The sequence below is a fragment of the Cajanus cajan genome, chromosome 10 (assembly GCF_000230855.2).
Source record: "Cajanus cajan strain Asha chromosome 10, NIPB_CcT2T_4, whole genome shotgun sequence".
Classification (NCBI taxonomy): Eukaryota; Viridiplantae; Streptophyta; class Magnoliopsida; order Fabales; family Fabaceae; genus Cajanus; species Cajanus cajan.
In genome coordinates, this window is record NC_138526.1 from 33,309,033 (window position 1) to 33,334,376 (window position 25,344).

At 30.3% G+C, this 25,344-nt stretch overlaps 1 protein-coding gene and 2 non-coding genes across 3 annotated transcripts; 1 reads left to right on the plus strand and 2 right to left on the minus strand.

Moving 5' to 3' along the window:
- Nucleotides 1–3,185: 3,185 nt before the first annotated feature.
- LOC145952950 (U2 spliceosomal RNA) lies at nucleotides 3,186–3,381 on the minus strand. Its single transcript, XR_014430455.1, has one exon. It is a non-coding gene; the product is annotated as a U2 spliceosomal RNA (small nuclear RNA).
- On the minus strand, nucleotides 3,187–8,097 carry LOC145952797 (uncharacterized). Its single transcript, XM_083065792.1, has 5 exons — nucleotides 7,790–8,097; nucleotides 7,601–7,700; nucleotides 6,652–6,832; nucleotides 5,933–6,005; nucleotides 3,187–3,502 (listed from the first exon to the last, which is right to left on the minus strand). The coding sequence occupies exons 1-5, from the start codon at nucleotides 7,833–7,835 to the stop codon at nucleotides 3,486–3,488; spliced, it is 417 nt and encodes a 138-aa protein (XP_082921918.1). The 5' UTR covers nucleotides 7,836–8,097; the 3' UTR covers nucleotides 3,187–3,485.
- A 7,341-nt stretch (nucleotides 8,098–15,438) lies between these two features.
- LOC145952951 (U2 spliceosomal RNA) lies at nucleotides 15,439–15,634 on the plus strand. Its single transcript, XR_014430456.1, has one exon. It is a non-coding gene; the product is annotated as a U2 spliceosomal RNA (small nuclear RNA).
- Nucleotides 15,635–25,344: the final 9,710 nt, after the last annotated feature.

Genomic DNA, 25,344 nt, shown 5'->3' on the forward strand with positions numbered 1-25,344 from the left:
GAGTGTGTTACTCTTTGTCTTGAACAAGCCCGGCGCGGGTAGTCTTGTGCCCGGTGCGGGTACTCTTCTCCTTCTCCTTAGCTCCTTAAATTTCCAATCCTATGGGTCTTCAACCTCAACTCTTCAACTCAATACTTGCACAAAAAATGAGGTGCATCAAGGTATTATAAGATGATTTTTGAGTTAGGTATATTTACACAAAAATTGAATCAAAAGAGAACAATTATTATGCAAGAGCGCATGGGGTGAGTGAAATTGTTCAGTAATTTCTATCTAAAAAGAAGTATAATTGAGACTTAACAATATCCCTTGTAGTTTTATTCAAATTTGTTTTGTTCAAAGTGTTATACGCGAATTTCATATAAATTTCTTTTCTTGCAATTACTTGTAAATAAAAGAGACATTTCACAAAATTTTAAAAATTGAACTGATCATCAAATCAATGAAGACATTGATTTAAGGTTCAATAGTTTAACTAAATTTGAACTGTTGTTGAATCGATACTTAATTAAATAATATATATAATCCTTTTAATATAATACACTATATAATGTTAAAGAAACAACATAATATCCATAACTTTATAACGTTCTAAATTAAACATCACTTAATAATGTCATAAGTCATAACATATAAGATGCAAATTTTCCAAACTACACATGAAACCAAATTCAAAATGACATAATATTTAAGTCTAACAATGTAATATAATAGTCATTAGCAATTACAATTAGGAAAAAAAATAGATTAAATTTCAATCATAATAATATTCATCGAGGTTGATTCCTCCATATTCAAATATGTCAAGAATGACATTCTCGCTAGTTGAACCACCACTTCCACCATCACTTTCAAATTGAAACTATAAGAAAAATATGTCAAAAAAACCAATCACACTTTATATATATATATAGAACACTGATTTAAATTAGATGTGATTGGGTGTACCTCTTTGTGCATTGTTCAAGTCCTTAGACAAGAAATCAAGTCTTCCTTTGCTTGATCACACGTTCAAATATTCTAGGATTTTCAATGAAGCAAACATAGAGAGTAATTATTTGTTATCATGATGACAAAGGAGACCTAGCCAAGCTGTTTAATTAACCCTAGACACCTCTCATCACAGGCCTTGAGTTTAGGCCTATACTATTTTTCACATAGATCAGAGTTAGGTGCCCAAGACCCAATATATTGATCACATTATTAGTGGACTTAAGTATCATTAGGTGGATCATAATATTTTCCCATTTTTGGCAAAACAAAATTCACACTTGAATCAATGTATAAAATAATTTTATGATTATCCGTCAATTTGAATTAATGAAATGAAGTATCAAATGCTTTTCAAATATTTTAAAAATTTGCAGATTTGATCTATGCATTAAGAACTTTAAATTGAACGATTGGATCGTTGAAATTTGATGTAGAACATGAGTTATTGAACGGAGTAAGTCTAGGTAGACTTACTCCTAGAGTAAAAGGAATCTCTCATCGTATATACATACATACATACATACATACATACATACATACATACATACATACATACATACATACATACATACATACATACATACATACATACATACATACATACATACATACATATATATATATATATATATATATATATATGTACTTGTGGCGTGAAACCCTTTTAAGAAGATGAAATGAAACAAGTTTCTTCACACACTAAAACTAGTTATGCATGAGCTAAAATTAAGATTTTGAAAAAATTTACAAATTAGATTATGAAGAAAAACTTATTAATTATTTCATTTTTTTTTCTAAGTGTTTGTCAAGGAGTTTAACCAAACAGATTGATAACTAAAAAGTGTAATAAAAAAGTTAGAAAGTTATAGTTGCTTATTATTTAATTTAAGCTTAATTATATTTTTAGTTCAAATTTAGGGTATATATTTTTTTTTTCCCCAAATTTAAAACTTGTGTTTTTAGTCCAAAAATATCATAAATTACTATTCTGATCCTCAAATTTAAAATGTATCTTTTTAATTCCTTTAATTTAAAAAAAAATTGTTTTGACTGCTAAAAATATCATAAGTGATAGCAACAAATTGAGATGAACTAAAATAATATTTTTTGATGATTTGAAAACAAATGACACAAGTTTTAAATTTGAAGAAAAAAATATTTTATAATTATAAGGATTAAAAACACAAATTTAAATTTTAGGACTACAAAATATACATATTTTATATTTGAATGACTAAAAAATATTTAAATCTTTAATTTGTTAAAACTTTTAGTACAAGTCCCACATCCTGCTTAATATGTTTGTACTTTACACTGCTGAGTCCCACACCAGGTACTCAGTTTTGTAATGGTATAGTATTACTGAGTTAGAAAAAGACACATGCAACTTGTTTACAATATACACACTGCAAGTCCCACATTGGTAAATGGACTGTGTCACATGATTAAATTTCCTCTGCCTTTCTCACGTTTATTTCATCACCATTAACCAAACTTAAGTAATTTTACAACAGTTAAATCCAATATTCTTTGGTCGATTTTGAATGTTTAATAGTTATATCTAAAGGTGAAATCGGGAGCTAACTACTAACTTTTTTTGAAATTAAAATCAGCCAAATTAAACACATTAAGGGAGACATAAATACTCGTACAAAAGAGACACCTCCAAAGAACTACATTATTTTTTTCAATAAGATTAACAAGTGAAAGTTTGGTACTTAATAAACATCCAACTTTCACATTGAAAGAAATATGCTTTATATAATTGGTAATGGCGCTTAATATTGAGTCACCATTGTGCAGTTAATTTATTTCACAACAAAAAAAATATGATTAAATTTAATTTATTAAAAATTATAATTTCACTATTCCTTCTCGTATATTACATCAAAAAATTGAATCTTATATAATGAAAACTCGGTGAAAAAGAACAAAAGATTAGTCATCATAACAAAGTCATGCATCGAGTTACATAATGAATATAATAAATTATTTATGAAAGAAATTATACTTCAATATTTAAGCCCCAATTTAAATGATCATCCAGAAATGCCTCAATTTATACTTTGATTAATGAAGCATGTCAACCAGTACCTTATATTATGCTTGAATGTAGAAACTCAAATTGAAAGGTAAGTATCGAACTCAATTGCAAGTTCAATTATAAAAAACAAAATATTTGGACTGAGTTGGTGGGGTGTGCCAGACCCAAGTTGTAGTGCAACGCATAGGCAACACATGAGAGGCCCAGTAGCAAGCTACTGTGATGGACTCTCCCCCTTAAAAAATAAATTTAATATCGTGTGGACCAATGACCCACATATCAGATATTAAACTGATAAGAACAGATACTACACTTGATCTTAGCCAAAAGGCCGAGAAAGGTATGCTTTTCTCACTCACTTGCTGCTTCTTTTATTCTCAATTCCACTTGGCATATTCTTGTTTCTCAGCAGTGTGGGACTTGGACATGAGCAATTTAACCCTCGTCATCAGTCATCAGCACCATCTGCAACAACTTAAATAAACCTTTTGAATGATAGAATGAGATGAGTGAAAAACAACAAAACTACACAATTTCTCTTCCTTCTGTCACCTCAATCCAATTATATCATAGCCACACTCTTTGTCTTGACATTTGCAAGAATATATATATATATATATATATATATATATATATATATATATATATATATTCAATAACAGTACTTCTGCATTATTCATTTCATGATTAGAAATATTAGTGAACAAATATAAAGGTGTTCTATTCTGAATGCAGTACTTTATTATAACTCAACTATAAGAAATTCAGAAGACATCATGCATTTTAATTTCACTGTGCACAACCTTCTAGATGCTAAACAACTATGTCCACTAAGAGTCTTTGCTTGCATATGTGCTTCTCTTTCAACGTATTAACATCAACATGCAATTTTCTTCATATACTATATATTTCATGTATAAATAATATTACATGTTGCAGGCTTTGCTTAATCTTGTGTCGTGGCATTTGGGACTTTTATATTTTAATTTCCAAAAACTTTATAAAAAAAAATCAATTAAAACCCTTGTTAGGATGATTTATACTTATCAATAAGTTAATATTTTGCACATAAAAAAGTTGATGAAGCTAAAAATACAATGAATTATAAGAAAATAGTAAAATAAAAAACAGCAAAAACAAATTAATTATATAATCTATTCAAACAATATATAAATAGGTATTTTTAAACATAAATTATATTTATATTTATAATAAATAGTTTATATTATGACAAATATTATTTTAATCATTTTATTTTATTTTGAAAGATTTATAAAATTTAATTTACAAATGAATGTGATAAATGCAAATTAATTATCGAATATGATTTTTCTTGTATTTTAAATCTTTTCATCCATACTTGCATTCAAAATAAGTAGATGATCTTTAAAATCTCACTAAAAACCCTTCAAAAAATTGATGGTTGTTTAAAAAAACATAACATGACTCATCATGCAAGTTCATTTGGAACTTGAAAGCCATCTTATATTCCTCCCCTTCCTTGTCTGAGTAGTATATATATTGGAATTTGGTTCAAAAAATCTTGTTTCTTTCTAACTTGGTTTTCCCCCTCATTTGTTCTTTTTTACATTTATAACCAGTTTGTCCAAAGATTATATAATCTATGTCTAGTTTAAACAAGTTTATCATTAGTTTATCTCGTGTAGAGGAAAAACCTTGTCACAATGATTTAAGCAAAATTAGATTAGGAATACATGTGGAGCCACACACATGAATATAGTCTTATTTTACATATCACGACAATTGTCTCATTCCCTAGCCACTCACCTGACACCTAACACTCTCACTAGGAGAAGATACACTTAAACGTGTCAAGACAATAATGTCATGCTAAATACACCCACGCACACATCAAACAAAACTGGGGCTCACAAACCTCACATGTTCCCAAGGTCATGACTCCAAGATTAGAAGGGAACCTTCCTTGTCTTGTATTTCATATCGATACCCGTCAAAAATACTGTGCATGTGAAGCATGTCGTACGCATCACTCGATGCAAGACTCAACATCACACACTTATCACATAATCATATATCCAATGGTCATTTCATCATGACTAGGCATGCATACCTAGTCTTTCAACCCAATTAAGCCCTCGACTTAAACTTCACATCACGTAGCATCAGATGGTTGATACATAAGCACGACATCACTTAATTATTAATACCTCAATTATCAAATCAGTCCTAACTAAGCACTTGATCCATCACTTAACTATTCTCACTTTACCATTAAATACCAAGGATCGTGTTTCTAAGCTAGACACCATCAAATATCTCAAAACCAAGAAGTACAAGTCCTCAACCATTCTTGGGCTTGGCGAGGCTCACAATCAATTATTAGTGCCAAACTCATATAGAGCACATGTTGCTCTATGGAGGTTCCATGTCTGACGTGACCATGCTAACATTTGATGACTTAACCATAGAGAGCTCCTAGAGCTATGAAGCACAACATGGTCAACACCATGACTAACACATGGCCATAAAGAGAAACCTATGCTTTTTGAATCTTTGGTGCCTAGTGTTATCTAGTTGGCGTCCAACGCAACATTAGTTTGCATACACCTGCGTGAAAATCACAAAAGTTTGAAGTTTGAACTTCTCGCCCTAATTAAAAGTCATGTTTAAAGCCTAAATTTACTCATTTATGCCATCAATACTTAAAGCATACATCAATTACACAATTCTTATACAAACAACTCTAAACAAACAATACTAGGAGCTAATTTGGATATAAGCTAAACGAACTTATGAGAATTTCTCTGTTAAAAATAAAAATTTATTTCCAGTAGAGAAGCTTTCAAAAACACTTATAGACTTGTATCTAAACAAACTCTAAATAATAAAGAGAATTAAGTATATAGTATATACCATTCTCATTGCATAATGCTTTGCATATAGAATTCATTCCTGGAACACCCACATATCTCTTGCTTAATCCTTCCTAAAAGATATACCAGTCAGTCAGAGAAACAACTACTCATATAAAAGTAATCTCATATACACAAGGTTTTGTTACAAGTCATGTCTTGAACATAATGGGAATAAGTACATAACATTTTGAATTGGAAGTAAAATATGATGAGTTTCCCAGCAAATCTGTTTTTGTAACATCTAAATTTTAAGGTGGTGCCAAAAATCTCCATTTGTCATGAGAACATGAAACACAACTTTTATATGTGCATACAAAATGTAATTTTTTTTTTCAGTAGAAGTACCGAACTGAAAACTGCATATAAAGTACATATAGAGCCAAACGAGAACTGAAAACTAAAAGTACACAACTTTTATGTGTGCAGTATGCAGACCAATGGGTAATAAATCGAAATAGAAATCTTGTTATAAAAGACAATTGTATATGCAAATGATACATATTCATAAATCCAATCCAGATTAATACACTGTTTAGAAACATGATGGAGGGAGACCAACAACGTAGAGGAAGATACACCATGATAATAAGTTCCAATTGAGTATAGACACCACACCACTATCCATTAGTATAAAAGAAAGTATGAAACACTGCGTGATCAATATACAAGATTTATACTGCATAAAACCATTTAAGCATATGAATAGTACTAGTCAACCTGCTCTATGTTGTTAAATTTAAGGGTGTGAAAATCAAACGAGCCAAACTTTTCTTTCCACTCAGCTAAGAAACCCCTTGATTCCCACTCTTGAACCAGACGCAACACTTCAAACTTGCTAACTGAGAAAAATGGAGCACCATGGTCAAAATGCAGCTCCGTCCCATCTTCAGTTTTCTCTCTATATTTCCAGAAATTGAGAAAATTTAGGACCCTCTTTCAAATTACCACCAAGCCAATGAAGGAAATTTCAGTATAATTAGCGAGGATATAACAATAGTAACTGTGGTACGCCTTAAACTATACTAACTACCACAAAACACCAGTGCATATTCTTTGACTAAATGATGACAATCAACAAAAGTATCCCAAAAGGAAAACAACAAAATAAAATAAAAAAATCAATAAAATATAATAGTTGCTTCAAATAACATAAATTCTATTTGGTTATAACCTAAAAGTATTTTTGAAATCTTCTCTACCAAAAAATATTTTATATATTAAGTAAAGAAGTTCTTAAAAACTCTTCTAAACAAGCTCATGGACTAAAACACCGAAAATTGACATAGATATTTCATACAGAGATCATGTTACAAGCTAATGCTACCAATCTGAACAATTGTAAAATCTGACAGCAGTGAGAGCAATGTGTCTTCTCCTTAAGTTTTCTCAAATTATAAAATTCAAGACCCCACAGACCTTCCTAATTCCACGTATTCAGAACAATCAGAAAATTCCAAATCTCTTTCCTTTTTCAATTAAAAACAAAACTTTCAGAAAGATATTGAAAAATTCAGCAAGTGATATGATATAAAAGTTCTACCTGCATCAATTGACCATTTTCAAGATGTCATTCCCAGATCCCAATGGTTAAAACAATAATTCCCCAGAACCCCATTAAAATAAATGGTGGGGGATCCCAAAAATAAGAATAAATAAATAAAAGAACCTTCTTTGAGACATGCGTCCACCGGGGCCTCTAGCTGACTCAAAGAGAGTAACAGAAACCCCATTTCTGGCAAGAGTTGAAGCACACACGGCTCCTGAAACTGCCACCATTCAATTATTATTAAACAAAATTATTTCACTAAAAGCCAAAATCAAAAATAAAATAAGATCACATAGATGAAGTGCTTACTTCCACTTCCCAACACAGCAACCTTAAATGCGGCGCCACTACTCATGGTTTCTTTGTTGTTAATAGATTCTGAAAGGTACCATGATAGAGAGAAAGAAGGGAATAGAAAGTAATAATAATTGCAACATTATCAGTGGTCATGGTGGTTGGATGACTAAGAAGCTTAGACTGGTAAATGCATTAGGGTCAATACCAATGAAAATTCTTGGCTTCGTAATACCTTCTATTCATGAAATTATGATGGTGCTTACAAGAATAACACACACAACAGGAATGTTGATAATTTTGTAACAAGGTTCTTAGATTGTTTAAGGGTTATTTGATTCAAGGAAATGCAGAGTGAAAATAAAAACAATAAATATTTTTTTTATTATTTTGTATAAATGTATGAAAATGGAAAATTTTTCACAAATTCAATCATCCTAATTTTCATTTATCAACAATATAATTTTTTAATTATGTCAATTAACTAGAAAATATTTTACATATAATTTGAAAATAAGTATTATAAAAAAATAATGATTTTATTATGCATTAACATTTTTTGCTTATCATGGTTATCCTATCTCTTGGCAGTGTACCGTAACTGTAATTAATTCAAAAGTTTTTTGTATATAGAGACTGAATGGGGATTTCTAGTTAAATAAATTGTTTTCACAATGGATGAGTATAAATATCTAATTATTATGTTAACATATAAATTCATTAACAATTATATTTAAATGATATTATATTATTAATATATTTAAAGTAAATTCTTCTTGAATTAGATAGTTATAAGGATAAAAAATCATTAGATAGTTATAATTAATGTATTTTAATTATTCCTTATTAAATTAGATATGTGTAATTAATATGATTTTTATTTTGTATGCATCAAAATATCATCCAACCAATCAAGGATGCTATTAATATTTTTTTTATTTTTTAAATTTCACTTTTATTCTTCTATAATGTCTAATTCACAATTTTAGTCTTCTAAATTTTCAATTTTCAATTTAGTTTTTCAATTTTATATAACTCATAATTTTGGTTCTCTTGTCAAATATTCACATGTTTGTAACTTAGGTCATGATCATTTAATATTAAGTAAATAACATAATAATTGATATTTAATAATATTTTGACTGAATTGTACTTTTTGTTCACTTTTTATCTCATAAAATGATAAAATGTGATGAAAATAAGATAAAAATAAAAATTAAAGTGCAATTTTCCTAACTATTATTAAATATTATTTATCATGTCATTTATTTAATGTGAGGTTAACATTACAATTGTAAAACGACCAAAATTGAAGATTTTATAAAATTAAAAGACAAATTATAAATTAAACATTATAGAGAGACCAAAAATGTAATTTGACTTACTTTTTTCTTTTGACAAGGAACTTCCTTCCTCGAACACGAAAACTAATATCTTTTGAGAATTTGCCAAACACTAAATAGGATGCAATCTATATGATACTATAATACCCATTCTCAAATGTGTGTTTAATGTAACACCCAAAAAATTTTAAAATATTAAAATAATTTTTTAATTAATTAAATGTGCTTTAATAAATAATTTAGGCTTTTAAAATAATTGAATGTGTTTTTATTTAATTAAAGAATGTTTTGTGAAAATATAGTATTATGTACAAGAGTTATTTTAAAATTATATTTTTTAATTATATTTGTATTATTCAATAAAGAGGGAAGAGATATGTTTGAACCTAGGTCAATCTCTTTAACCCGAGAAGTTATGTTGTAGTTAAGAGATATAGAAGGGGGATTAACATTCATCATATCTCTTATTTTATGCTCTACAAACTTATACTTTTCTCTAAAGTTTGAGAACCTTTTGGAGATCTTCGTTCACCCTCTAGTGTTTTTCAAGTTAAAGAGGATGGTGAATTATCTCGCTCAAAGATGTGGGAAAACAATTGGTAGTGAGATTAACTCACAATCCCTTGTTGTTTTTCAAGGGGACTTTGGGAGCCCCAATGCTTGATTGCGTTTGATGAATTTGTTGATAATATGTCATTAACATCTCTCTATTGTTCCAATTTGATGTAAATTGTGTTTGTTTGATGTGAATCGAGTTCCTTTTGAGTAACCCTATAGTTCCTATTAGAAACCCTTGTTATAGAGCAATTTAGAAATTGATGTAATTGTATAAAAATTGTGTAATTGATGTATGCTTTGAGTATTGATGGCATAAATGAGTAATTTTATAGGCTTTAACCATGATTTTTAATTAGAGTGAGTGAGAAATGAGAACTTTAAACTTTTGTGATTTCTGCACATTCTGCAAGTGTATGCAAACTAACGTTGCGTTAGATGCCAATTGGGTAGCACCAAGCACAAGAGATCTAAAGAGCATAAACTATTCTTTATGACTCATGCGTCAATCATGGTGTTGACCACGTTGAGCGTGATAGCTCTAGGAGCTCTTTATGGTTAATCATGCGTGTTCATAGCAAAAAATTCTCTTACAAACTCCACATCATAGCATAAAATTCTCTTACAAACCCCACATCAAACTTAATTTAACAAGCTTCGGGATAAAAAAAATTATAGGAAATAGAAAAAGATTGTAAAATAAAGTGAAACAAATTTAGAAAACTGCATCCATGTAAATTAAGTTCATTTGCATCGTAAAATCGCGAACATTCTTAAATGCACAAGTGATTTTATTTCAACAAATGTCAAATAGATTGCAACGAAAAATTATAAGTCTTGTATATTGTTGTTCATAAACGTAAGCACTATTTAGTGCATATTTTCAAAATTCTCTTGCATCATTTATTGATTATAGTAGATTTTTTTTATGGGTAATACATGATTTTTATCTTTATATTGAGAAGCTTTTCATATTAAAAATATTTGTATCTCTTGTATATTTAAATTATCTATTTTTGTCCTATTTTATTAATGTTCCTTATTGATTCTTGCAAATAGGGAGATTTATTGTTTTTTTTATAATTGTTATTGTGTTAGACTTTTTCCGGAATAACTCACTGCATGCTAGAAATTATCCCTGTTCACAATATTGTACATGTCACTGTTACGAAGAAATTTTTCATATAGGACTGAATGTAGATTTCACTTTAAATAATTTGTCTTCAAAATGTATAAGTGTAAGTATCTAACCACTATGGTTTTTTTTTATAAGCCAAGAATTTATTAATCACAAGAAAATTATGCACAAGAAGTGCAAAACATAATTAAAAACAAGATGTCCCTAAAATAAGAAGAAAAAAAAACAACAAAAACAAACAAAACTTATGGGACACTTGCACAGGACAAGGGGTTCATCAACCATTCTGGAAAAGAAGAAGACACCATTCTAGCAGCCATACACCACTCCCACGTTCTCAGCTGAGCCATGAACATGATTTCTTCCACCTTAAAGAGTTTTCCTTTGAAAATGTTCTCATTTCGAGCCTTCCATAACTGCCATATACCTGCAAACCAAACAAAGGACCAAACTCACTTAATACCCTTATTGTCACTCACCAATCCCATATATTGATGATAAAAACCCCTAAGATCGTTTATAACCACCACTGACACTCCCCACCAAGCGTATAATCTGACCCACACAGCATAAGCCTCTGGACACAAGAGGAACAAATGCTTGCTGGACTCCAACCCCTCTTCACAAAAAACACAACCATTTTTTCCTTCCAGACTGACCCCTCTCAAAAGGAGGTTATCCCCGGTAGGTAACTTATCCGCTTCCAACTACCACACTAAAACTTGTACCTTAGGAGGGATACCCTTGGACCATATCGTATCATAAGAAGTGTCCACTTGAACATGGTTCATTAACAATTGTAACTTATAAGTTCATTATCAATTGTATTTAAATGATAGTATAAAGTATGACTAGATTATTAATATATTTAAATCAAATTCTTCTTAAATTAGATAGTTGTAACTAATGTATTTTAATATATTTCTTGTTAAATTAGATACGTGTAATTAATATTATTTTTATTTTGTATGCATTAAGATATCATCCAATCAATCAAGGATGCAATCAATATTTCTTTTTTATTTTGTTAAATTTCACTTTTATTTCCCTACAATGTCCGCTCTACAATTTTAGCCTCCCAATCTTTAAATTGCAATTTAGTTGTCTAATTTTATATAACCCATAATTTTGGTTCTTTTATCGAATATTCACTTATTCACCTAAAATTGTAATGTAGGTCATGATTTAATATTAAAAAAATAACATAACAATTGATATTTAATAATAGTTTGGCTAAATTTTACTTTTAGTTTATTTTTATCTCTTAAAATGACAAAATGAGATAAAAATACAATAAAAATAAAATCACAATTTTCTTAACTATTATTAAATATTATTTATCATGTTATTTATTTAATGAGAGGTTATGTCTAACATTACATTTATAAAGCAATCAAAATTGAAAATTTTATAAAGTTGGAAGACTAAAATTGTAAGTTAAACATTATAGAGTGACAAAAAATGTAATTTGACCTACTTTTTCTCTTGCCCAGGAGCTTTCTTCCTCGAACATGAAGACTAATATCTCTTGAGAGTTTGCCAAACACCGAACAAGATGCAATCTATATCATGTAGTAGTACCCATTCTCAAACTTGTGCTTAATGTAACACCCAAAGTTTTTAAAAATATTAAAATACAGTTTTAATTAATTAAAAGTGCTTTAATAAATAGTTTAGGCTTTTAAAATAATTAGAAGTGATTTAATTTAATTAAAAAATGCTTTGTGAAAATATAGTATTATGTACAAGAGTTATTTTAAAATAATAATGTTTTAATTGTATTTGTATTATTTAATAAAGAAGAAAGGGATGTCTTTGGCTCTAGGTTAATCTCGTTAACCCAAGAAGTTATGTTCTAGTTAAGAGTTATAGAAGGGGGATTGACAGTCAATTCTCTTATTTTATGCTCCTCAAACTCTTACGGTACTCTCTTTCTCAAAAACTCAAGAGCCTCTTGGAGATCCTTGTTCATCTTCCAGTGTCGTTCAAGTTAAAGAGGATAATGAATTATCTCGCTCAAAGGTGTGGAAAAACAATTGGGAAGTGAGATTAACACTTAATCCCTTGTTGTTTTGCAAGGGAACTTTTGGAGCCCCAATGTTTGATTGTGTTTGATGAATTTGCTAATGATATGTCATTAACATTTCTCTATTGTTATGATTTGATGTAAATTTTGCCTGTAATCGAGTTCCTTTTAAGTAACCTTATAGTTCTTGTTAGAAACCCTTTTTATAAAGCAATTTAGAAATTGATGTAATTGTATAAGAATTGTGTAATTGATGTATGTTTTAAGTATTGATGGCATAAATGAGTAAATTTAGGCTTTAATCATGACTTTTAATTAGAGTGAGAAATTCAAACGTCAAACTTTTGTGATTTTCACGCAGGTGTATGCAAACTAATGTTGCGTTGGAAGCCAACTAGATAGCACCAGGCATAAGAGATTTAAAGAGCATAGGTTGCACTTTATGGCCATGTGTCAGTCATGGTGTTGACCATGTTGTGCGTGATAGCTCTAGGAGTTCTCTATGGTTAAGTCATCAAATGTGAGCATGGTCACGTCAGACATGGAACCTCCATAGAGCAACATGTGCTCTATATGAGTTTGGCACTAATTGATCGTGAGCCTCGCCAAGTGCCATCCCGAGAATGGTTAAGGACTTGTACCTCTTGGTTTTGAGATATTTGATGGTGTCTAGCTTAGAAACATGATCCTTGGAATTTAATGGTAAAGTGAGAATAGTTAAGTGATGGATCAAGTGTTTAGTTAGGATTGATTTGATAATTGAGGTATTAACAAGTGATTTCGTGCTTATGTATCAACCATCTGATGCTATGTGAAGTGAAGTTTAAGTCGAGGGCTTAATTGGGCTGAAAAACTGGGTATGCATGCCTAGTCATGATGAAATGACCATTGGATATATGATTATGTGATAAGTGTGTGATGTTGAGTCTTGCATCGAGTCATGCATACGACATGCTTCACGTGCATAGTATTTTTGACGGATATCGATATGAAATACAAGACAAGGAAGGTTCCCTTCTAATCTTGGAGATTCATGACCTTGGGAACATGTGAGGTTTGTGAGCTCCAATTTTTTTGATGTGTGCATGGGTGTATTTGGCATGACATTATTGTCTTGACACGTCTAAGTGTATCTTCTCCTGGTGAGAGTGTTAGGTGTCAGGTGAGTGGCTAGGGAATGAGACAATTGTCATGATATGTAAAATAAGACTATATTCATGTGTGTGGCTCCACATGTGTTCCTAATCTAATTTTGCTTAAATCATTGTGACAAGGTTTTTCCTCTACACGAGATAAACTAATGATAAACTTGTTTGATCGAGACATAGATTATATAATCCTTGGACAAAGTGGTTATAAATGTAAAAAAGAACAAATGAGGGGGAAAACCAAGTTAGAAAGAAACAAGATTTTTTCGAACCAAATTCCAATATATATACTACTCAGACAGGGAAGGGGAGGAATATAAGATGGCTTTCAAGTTCCAAATGAACTTGCATGATGAGTCATGTTATGTTTTTTTAACCAGCCATCAACTTTTTGAAGGGTTTTTAGTGAGATTTTAAAGATCATCTAGTTATGTTGAATGCAAGTATGGATGAAAAGATTTAAAATACAAGAAAAATCAGATTCGATAATTAATTTGCATTTATCACATTCATTTGTAAATTAAATTTTACAAATCTTTCAAAATAAAATAAAATGATTAAAATAATATTTGTCATAATATAAACTATTTATTATAAATATAAATATAATTTATATGTTTAAAAATACCTATTTATATATTGTTTGAATAGATTATATAATTGATTTGTTTTTGCTGTTTTTTATTTTACTATTTTCTTATAATTCATTGTATTTTTAGCTTCATCAACTTTTTTATGTGCAAAATATTAACTTATTGATAAGTATAAATCATCCTAACAAGGGTTTTAATTGATTTGTTTTTATAAAGTTTTTGGAAATTAAAATATAAAAGTCCCAAATGCCACGACACAAGATTAAGCAAAGCCTGCAACATGTAATATTATTTATACATGAAATATATAGTATATGAAGAAAATTGCATGTTGATGTTAATACGTTGAAAGAGAAGCACATATGCAAGCAAAGACTCTTAGTGGACATAGTTGTTTAGCATCTAGAAGGTTGTGCACAGTGAAATTAAAATGCATGATGTCTTCTGAATTTCTTGTAGTTGAGTTATAATAAAGTACTGCATTCAGAATAGAACACCTTTATATTTGTTCACTAATATTTCTAATCATGAAATGAATAATGCAGAAGTACTGTTGTTGAATATATATATATATATATATATATTATATATATATATATATATTCTTGCAAATGTCAAGACAAAGAGTGTGGCTATGATATAATTGGATTGAGGTGACAGAAGGAAGAGAAATTGTGTAGTTTTGTTGTTTTTCACTCATCTCATTCTATCATTCAAAAGGTTTATTTAAGTTGTTGCAGATGGTGCTGATGACTGATGACGAGGGTTAAATTGCTCATGTCCAAGTCCCACACTGCTGAGAAACAAGAATATGCCAAGTGGAATTGAGAATAAAAGAAGCAGCAAGTGAGTGAGAAAAGCATACCTTTCTCGGCCTTTTGGCTAAGATCAAGTGTAGTATCTGTTCTTATCAGTTTAATATCTGATATGTGGGTCATTGGTCCACACGATATTAAATTTATTTTTTAAGGGGGAGAGTCCATCACAGTAGCTTGCTACTGGGCCTCTCATGTGTTGCCTATGCGTTGCACTACAACTTGGGTCTGGCACACCCCACCAACTCAGTCCAAATATTTTGTTTTTTATAATTGAACTTGCAATTGAGTTCGATACTTACCTTTCAATTTGAGTTTCTACATTCAAGCATAATATAAGGTACTGGTTGACATGCTTCATTAATCAAAGTATAAATTGAGGCATTTCTGGATGATCATTTAAATTGGGGCTTAAATATTGAAGTATAATTTCTTTCATAAATAATTTATTATATTCATTATGTAACTCGATGCATGACTTTGTTATGATGACTAATCTTTTGTTCTTTTTCACCGAGTTTTCATTATATAAGATTCAATTTTTTGATGTAATATACGAGAAGGAATAGTGAAATTATAATTTTTAATAAATTAAATTTAATCATATTTTTTTTGTTGTGAAATAAATTAACTGCACAATGGTGACTCAATATTAAGCGCCATTACCAATTATATAAAGCATATTTCTTTCAATGTGAAAGTTGGATGTTTATTAAGTACCAAACTTTCACTTGTTAATCTTATTGAAAAAAATAATGTAGTTCTTTGGAGGTGTCTCTTTTGTACGAGTATTTATGTCTCCCTTAATGTGTTTAATTTGGCTGATTTTAATTTCAAAAAAAGTTAGTAGTTAGCTCCCGATTTCACCTTTAGATATAACTATTAAACATTCAAAATCGACCAAAGAATATTGGATTTAACTGTTGTAAAATTACTTAAGTTTGGTTAATGGTGATGAAATAAACGTGAGAAAGGCAGAGGAAATTTAATCATGTGACACAGTCCATTTACCAATGTGGGACTTGCAGTGTGTATATTGTAAACAAGTTGCATGTGTCTTTTTCTAACTCAGTAATACTATACCATTACAAAACTGAGTACCTGGTGTGGGACTCAGCAGTGTAAAGTACAAACATATTAAGCAGGATGTGGGACTTGTACTAAAAGTTTTAACAAATTAAAGATTTAAATATTTTTTAGTCATTCAAATATAAAATATGTATATTTTGTAGTCCTAAAATTTAAATTTGTGTTTTTAATCCTTATAATTATAAAATATTTTTTTCTTCAAATTTAAAACTTGTGTCATTTGTTTTCAAATCATCAAAAAATATTATTTTAGTTCATCTCAATTTGTTGCTATCACTTATGATATTTTTAGCAGTCAAAACAATTTTTTTTTAAATTAAAGGAATTAAAAAGATACATTTTAAATTTGAGGATCAGAATAGTAATTTATGATATTTTTGGACTAAAAACACAAGTTTTAAATTTGGGGAAAAAAAAAATATATACCCTAAATTTGAACTAAAAATATAATTAAGCTTAAATTAAATAATAAGCAACTATAACTTTCTAACTTTTTTATTACACTTTTTAGTTATCAATCTGTTTGGTTAAACTCCTTGACAAACACTTAGAAAAAAAAATGAAATAATTAATAAGTTTTTCTTCATAATCTAATTTGTAAATTTTTTCAAAATCTTAATTTTAGCTCATGCATAACTAGTTTTAGTGTGTGAAGAAACTTGTTTCATTTCATCTTCTTAAAAGGGTTTCACGCCACAAGTACATATATATATATATATATATATATATATATATATATATGTATGTATGTATGTATGTATGTATGTATGTATGTATGTATGTATGTATGTATGTATGTATGTATGTATGTATGTATGTATGTATGTATGTATGTATATACGATGAGAGATTCCTTTTACTCTAGGAGTAAGTCTACCTAGACTTACTCCGTTCAATAACTCATGTTCTACATCAAATTTCAACGATCCAATCGTTCAATTTAAAGTTCTTAATGCATAGATCAAATCTGCAAATTTTTAAAATATTTGAAAAGCATTTGATACTTCATTTCATTAATTCAAATTGACGGATAATCATAAAATTATTTTATACATTGATTCAAGTGTGAATTTTGTTTTGCCAAAAATGGGAAAATATTATGATCCACCTAATGATACTTAAGTCCACTAATAATGTGATCAATATATTGGGTCTTGGGCACCTAACTCTGATCTATGTGAAAAATAGTATAGGCCTAAACTCAAGGCCTGTGATGAGAGGTGTCTAGGGTTAATTAAACAGCTTGGCTAGGTCTCCTTTGTCATCATGATAACAAATAATTACTCTCTATGTTTGCTTCATTGAAAATCCTAGAATATTTGAACGTGTGATCAAGCAAAGGAAGACTTGATTTCTTGTCTAAGGACTTGAACAATGCACAAAGAGGTACACCCAATCACATCTAATTTAAATCAGTGTTCTATATATATATATAAAGTGTGATTGGTTTTTTTGACATATTTTTCTTATAGTTTCAATTTGAAAGTGATGGTGGAAGTGGTGGTTCAACTAGCGAGAATGTCATTCTTGACATATTTGAATATGGAGGAATCAACCTCGATGAATATTATTATGATTGAAATTTAATCTATTTTTTTTCCTAATTGTAATTGCTAATGACTATTATATTACATTGTTAGACTTAAATATTATGTCATTTTGAATTTGGTTTCATGTGTAGTTTGGAAAATTTGCATCTTATATGTTATGACTTATGACATTATTAAGTGATGTTTAATTTAGAACGTTATAAAGTTATGGATATTATGTTGTTTCTTTAACATTATATAGTGTATTATATTAAAAGGATTATATATATTATTTAATTAAGTATCGATTCAACAACAGTTCAAATTTAGTTAAACTATTGAACCTTAAATCAATGTCTTCATTGATTTGATGATCAGTTCAATTTTTAAAATTTTGTGAAATGTCTCTTTTATTTACAAGTAATTGCAAGAAAAGAAATTTATATGAAATTCGCGTATAACACTTTGAACAAAACAAATTTGAATAAAACTACAAGGGATATTGTTAAGTCTCAATTATACTTCTTTTTAGATAGAAATTACTGAACAATTTCACTCACCCCATGCGCTCTTGCATAATAATTGTTCTCTTTTGATTCAATTTTTGTGTAAATATACCTAACTCAAAAATCATCTTATAATACCTTGATGCACCTCATTTTTTGTGCAAGTATTGAGTTGAAGAGTTGAGGTTGAAGACCCATAGGATTGGAAATTTAAGGAGCTAAGGAGAAGGAGAAGAGTACCCGCACCGGGCACAAGACTACCCGCGCCGGGCTTGTTCAAGACAAAGAGTAACACACTCTATAACTCATCACTGCATTGGGCGCAAGAGTCTTCGCGCCAGGCATGCCTTGAGACAAAGAGCAACCAAACTCTCTAAAAGACATCGCATTGGGTGCAAGAGTATCTGCGTTGGGCGTGTCTTGAGACATAGAGCATCTAAACTTTCTGGAAGACCCTGTGCAGGGCGTGAAGCATAACGCGCTGGGCGTGTTAATCTTATCCTGACTCACCCAACTCATATTTGATCAAATCTTTGAGGATTCTCCCCTCATTCACACATTGGGCGACTTTTAGGAGTTGTGGAAGGGATTCCTGGTGCTTGGGACCGTTCGTGTGTGGGACTTTCCTTTGGTTCTTCCATCTCATCTTTCATCTCTATTTTTATTTCACCCTAATTGTTTTGAGCGGTTTCACCCATTATTGTGTGGGGTTAGATGTAACCAACGTAACTATTATGTAATCTTCATTTGATTAATGATATATATATATATATATATATGTTGTTCATTCATTGCTGTGTTATGTTTCTATTCTTAATGCTTGCTTTGGATTGATTCTCCTTTGCTTGATATAAAGTCCATTTGGTATTGGAAAATAGCCTTTGAAACTAGCTCTGAAACAAAATACCTAGTGGGAAATGTATATAGGAATGGAGCTTGGCCCATTAGTAGTCTTAAACCCTAACCCGTAATGCAGGTATATATATTAGATACTCAAGGAATTGATATTCACTATATGCACCTAGGCTCTTGCTCTAATGGATTAGGTTTGAGTAAACCTATGGGTTGACTAGGCAATGAATGTAACAAGAGAACAAAGATTCATCAGTGTGAAGTTCGGTAATATCTGACCCCATAATCTTACAAAATCACAATACCATTTCTATTCCTTCCACACACATACAAATAGTTTTATAGTTTTAAAATTCCAACAAGTCATAACCTTTACTTCAATTGCATGACAATCTATGAAAAATTGGAATTATTATTTAGTCATAAATAGTCATTAAATGCTTGTTTTACCTAACTAGTCCCTGTGGATACGATTTAAATTTACTACTTGTACGGCTGATATACTTGCCGTGTTTGAGTCCGTTGTTAGAGTTAAAATGATTTATAACAAGAACAAAAGTTAATTTCAACGAAAATCTCAACAAATACTCAGCAAAACATTGATTTAAATTTATGATAGAGCAAATAAAAGAAATAATGCAAAATTAATAGGAAACTTTATATGAGAAAGAGATTGGATTCAAATGTACTTTCTAACTCTTTCATCTTCATTAAATAAATATGATTCCAATTTGATTACTTCCACGTTCATTAAATAAGTCAACCAGATCCCTTAAAATTGAGTTCTAAAATAATTAATCCTAAACATGATTCCTCTATGATTTAAGATTAACACCTTGCATTAAGAACAACAACTCGAACAATAGTGGCTAACAAAATGAAGTTTATTCCTAGAACAAGATATTGTTAGGTGTGTGATTCAGTTCAGGCGTTTGAAAATGTATCCCAACAAAGTTCAAAAACCAAAGATCCTAAAACGGGTGATCAAACCGGATTAAACATTAAAATAAGAATCAAACACAAGTAATGGAACTGAACATCATATACATTGTTGAGATTTCCGTTGAAACACTTTTGTTAATATTTGTAAATTCGTTTAATTCTATCAACGGTCTCAAACACGGCAAGTATATCGGCCGTTCAAGTAGTAAAAATATCGTATCCATAGGGATTAGAAGGTAATATAAGCATTTATTGACTATTCGTGACTAAAGAATAATTCCAATTTCATAGTTTGTGCAGTGAATTCAAAGTTGTGACTATTGGAATGAAAGCTATAAATAAATATTGTTTTGTGAGTGGAAAAGATAAGGAATGGTATTGTGGTATTGTGAGGTTGTGGGGGTCAGATTTCACCAAACGTAACACTAATGTATCCTTAATCTCTTGTTGAATTCATTGCTTAGTCAACCCAAGAGTTTACTCAAACCTAATCCCTTAGAGAAAGAGCCTAGATGCGGATATTGAATATCAATCCCTTGAGTACCCAATATCTACAGCCGCATTACGGGCTAGGGTTTAAGACTACTAATGGGTGAAGCTCTATCCCTAGATACAATCACCACTAGGCATATGTTTCAGAACTAGTTTCAAAGGTTTTTTTCCAATACCCATGGAACCTTAAATCATGCAAAGGGTGATCAATCCAAAGCAAGCATTAAGAATAGAAACAAACAAAACAAAGAATAAAACATGTATATATATCATTAAAACCGTAAAGATTACAATAGAGTACGTTGGTTACATCTAACCCCACAAAATGGGTGAAACCACTCACAACAATGAGGGCAAATACAAAATAGAGATGAAGGGGAAATGAAGAACCGAAGGAAAGATCCGCACACAGACGATCCCAAGCCCTGGGAATCCCTTCCGCAGCTCCTGGAGGCGCCCAATGTGAGAATGGGGGTTTCTCCCCCCGAAAATGGCTTCAAATACGAGCCAGGGAGATCAGATTAGAGTTTTGCGCCTGGCGTGTAAGTCTTCGCGCCCGGCGCATACTCTTCTGAGCACTTTCTGCCTCAGTGTAAGCCCGGCGCAATTTCCTTTTACGCCCGGCGCGATGTCTTCCAGAGAGTTTCAAGCACTCTCTGTCTCGACCACGCCCGGCGCGTGTATTCTCTCGCCCGGCGCCATGGCTTCCAGGCTCTGTTCTTACCAAGCCCGGCGCGAGTCATCTTGCGCCTGGCGCAATTTCTTCTCTGCTCCTTAGCCTCTTTAGTTTCCAATCCTATGGATCTTCAATCCACAAGTCCCTAGCTCAATACCTGCACAAAAAATGAGGTGTATTAAGGTATTGTTAGCTAAATTTGGGTTAGTTATATCTGCACACAAAATGAACCAAAAAGAGAACAATTATATTGCAATGGTTCAAAGGATGAGTGGAATTTGTTCAATAAGTCACATCCAAAAAGAGGTAAAATTGAGACTTAACATACATCTAAGAAGAAACAGAGTTAGTAGTTACAATGAATCCAATCCAAGAGAAACTAGCCACTCATGGTGAGGGCATACCAAATACAAAGAAGAAATTACACAATAGAAGAAGAAATAAAAATGGATTCTCATTCCCAAGCAATCCAATATTCAAATATGATCTTCACGCTCTTTCTCTTAGGGTTTCTCTCTTTCTATTTCTGTATATCCCCTTCTTTCTTTACCTCACTATTTATATCCTACGTGCAAAACAAAGGCAAAAAAACTTAAATTTAGTTCTGACACTACAACTTCACATTCACCGCTTTAACGCTGGAAGCTCCTTCAAGTTGAAGTAGTCTTCCAAGCTAGAGCATTGCGCTGGGTGCTGGTCTCTCCTTCTGCCTTTCAAAGAGTTGGCTCTGCAGCTCCAGCTTTAACGCTGGAAGCTCCTTTAGGTTGAAGTAGTCTTTTGCCCTCATAAACATAACCTATTGAAGGTTTTTCATGTCCAATTACAAATCTTAGCATTCGAATAATAGGAGCCACGAGTTTAGCAATTGTACAACAATCATTCCAACATTTATCATCCAAAATGATACCGCTAACAATGTTGCTTGCGTTATTTCATACTAATCTATGGCTAATAAATTGTTTGTCCACCACCAAAGCTTGCAACAAATATTTATGATCATATATATTTTTCAATGTGATAAAAGTAGTAGGTTACTTGCAAACTGAGTCACTCCTCAACACACAAATTCTTTTAACTTTTTCTTCCATAGCCAATATAAGAATATCATACGATTGTACACAAATACAATTACCTTTGAAGCTTTTGAGGCAAGCTATGCAACATGTTGCATACTACAAATATCTCCCAACAAAGAGATAAAATATAAATCTATCTCCTATTATATAGATGAGATATAAGTTTATTTCTTAGGAAAAAGTAGAAATACACACACACACACATATATATATATATTTGCAAAAAACAACGATGTTGAACAATTAGCATATATGCATGTGCGTAATTATATTCACAAGTCAACAACTAGAAGATCTGATCACCTACTTTTTCATCAAGCTCGGAAGTAACTCTTAATTATAATCGAGCAAGATTTCAATCTAACAACTGCAAAATCGTTCGATCTCTTCTTTGTCACTCAATCCAAAGTTCTTCACTAGGTGATGTGTCTCTTGATCCTCAATCTCACAATAAATAAATAACATGTTTACTTCTCCTTGGCCAAATCTAGAAGGAAATATTTGTTTGTGAGAAGTTGTAGAGTCCAACTATATTTTGAACCTTTTAAGGAAAAAGCAAGGTCACCCAATCAAAAGTTTGTCAAGGTGTAAAAAGATGGTAAAACAAAGCAATCAACAAAGGTAGCTCTAGGTGGATGCATAATTTTTGAAAATTACTTGCAAACACAACGCCCAAATCACTAAGTATTTTAGCAAAACATAACAATATGAGAAAGAGATAATATATATATATATATATATATGTGTGTGTGTGTGTGTGTGTGTGTGTGTGTATAGGAGGGATCCTTTTATTCCAAGAGTAAGTCTACCTAGACTTATTCCGTTCAATAACTCATGTTCTACATCAAATTTCACCGATCCAACCGTTCAATTTAAAGTTCTTAATGCATAGATCAAATATGTACATTTTTAGAAAATTTAAAAATCATTTGATACTTCATTTCATTAATTTGAATCAATGTATAAAATAATTTTATGATTATCCGTCCATTTGAATTAATGAAATGAAGTATCAAATGATTTTCAAATTTTCTAAAAATTTACAAATTTGATCTATGCATTAAGAACTTTAAATTGAACGATTGGGTCGTTGAAATTTGATGTAGAACATGAGTTATTGAACAGAGTAAGTCTAGGTAGACTTACTCCTAGAGTAAAAGGAATCTCTCATCGTATATACATACATATATATATATATATATATATATATATATATATATATATATATATATATATATATATACTTGTGGCGTGAAACCCTTTTAAGAAGATGAAATGAAACAAGTTTCTTCACAAACTAAAACTAGTTATGCATGAGCTAAAATTAAGATTTTGAAAAAAATTACAAATTAGATTATGAAGAAAAACTTATTAATTATTTCATTTTTTTTCTAAGTGTTTGTGAAGGAGTTTAACCAAACAGATTGATAACTAAGAAGTGTAATAAAAAATTTAGAAAGTTAAAGTTGCTTAGTATTTAATTTAAGCTTAATTATATTTTGAGTTCAAATTTAGGGTATATATATTTTTTGTTACCCAAATTTAAAACTTGTGTTTTTAGTCCAAAAATATCATAAATTATTATTTTGATCTTCAAATTTAAAATGTATCTTTTTAATTCCTTTAATTTAAAAAAAAATTGTTTTGACTGCTAAAAATATCATAAGTGATAGCAACAAATTGAGATGAACTAAAATAATATTTTTTGATGATTTGAAAACAAATGACACAAGTTTTAAATTTGAAGAAAAAAATATTTTATAATTATAAGGATTAAAAACACAAATTTAAATTTTAGGACTACAAAATATACATATTTTATATTTGAATGACTAAAAAATATTTAAATCTTTAATTTGTTAAAACTTTTAGTACAAGTCCCACATCCTGCTTAATATGTTTGTATTTTACACTGCTGAGTCCCACACCAGGTACTCAGTTTTGTAATGGTATAGTATTACTGAGTCAGAAAAAGACACATGCAACTTGTTTACAATATACACACTGCAAGTCCCACATTGGTAAATGGACTGTGTCACATGATTAAATTTCCTCTGCCTTTCTCACGTTTATTTCATCACCATTAACCAAACTTAAGTAATTTTACAACAGTTAAATCCAATATTCTTTGGTCGATTTTGAATGTTTAATAGTTATATCTAAAGGTGAAATCGGGAGCTAACTACTAACTTTTTTTGAAATTAAAATCAGCCAAATTAAACACATTAAGGGAGACATAAATACTCGTACAAAAGAGACACCTCCAAAGAACTACATTATTTTTTTCAATAAGATTAACAAGTGAAAGTTTGGTACTTAATAAACATCCAACTTTCACATTGAAAGAAATATGCTTTATATAATTGGTAATGACGCTTAATATTGAGTCACCATTGTGCAGTTAATTTATTTCACAACAAAAAAAATATGATTAAATTTAATTTATTAAAAATTATAATTTCACTATTCCTTCTCGTATATTACACCAAAAAATTGAATCTTATATAATGAAAACTCGGTGAAAAAGAACAAAAGATTAGTCATCATAACAAAGTCATGCATCGAGTTACATAATGAATATAATAAATTATTTATGAAAGAAATTATACTTCAATATTTAAGCCCCAATTTAAATGATCATCCAGAAATGCCTCAATTTATACTTTGATTAATGAAGCATGTCAACCAGTACCTTATATTATGTTTGAATGTAGAAACTCAAATTGAAAGGTAAGTATCGAATTCAATTGCAAGTTCAATTATAAAAAATAAAATATTTGGACTGAGTTG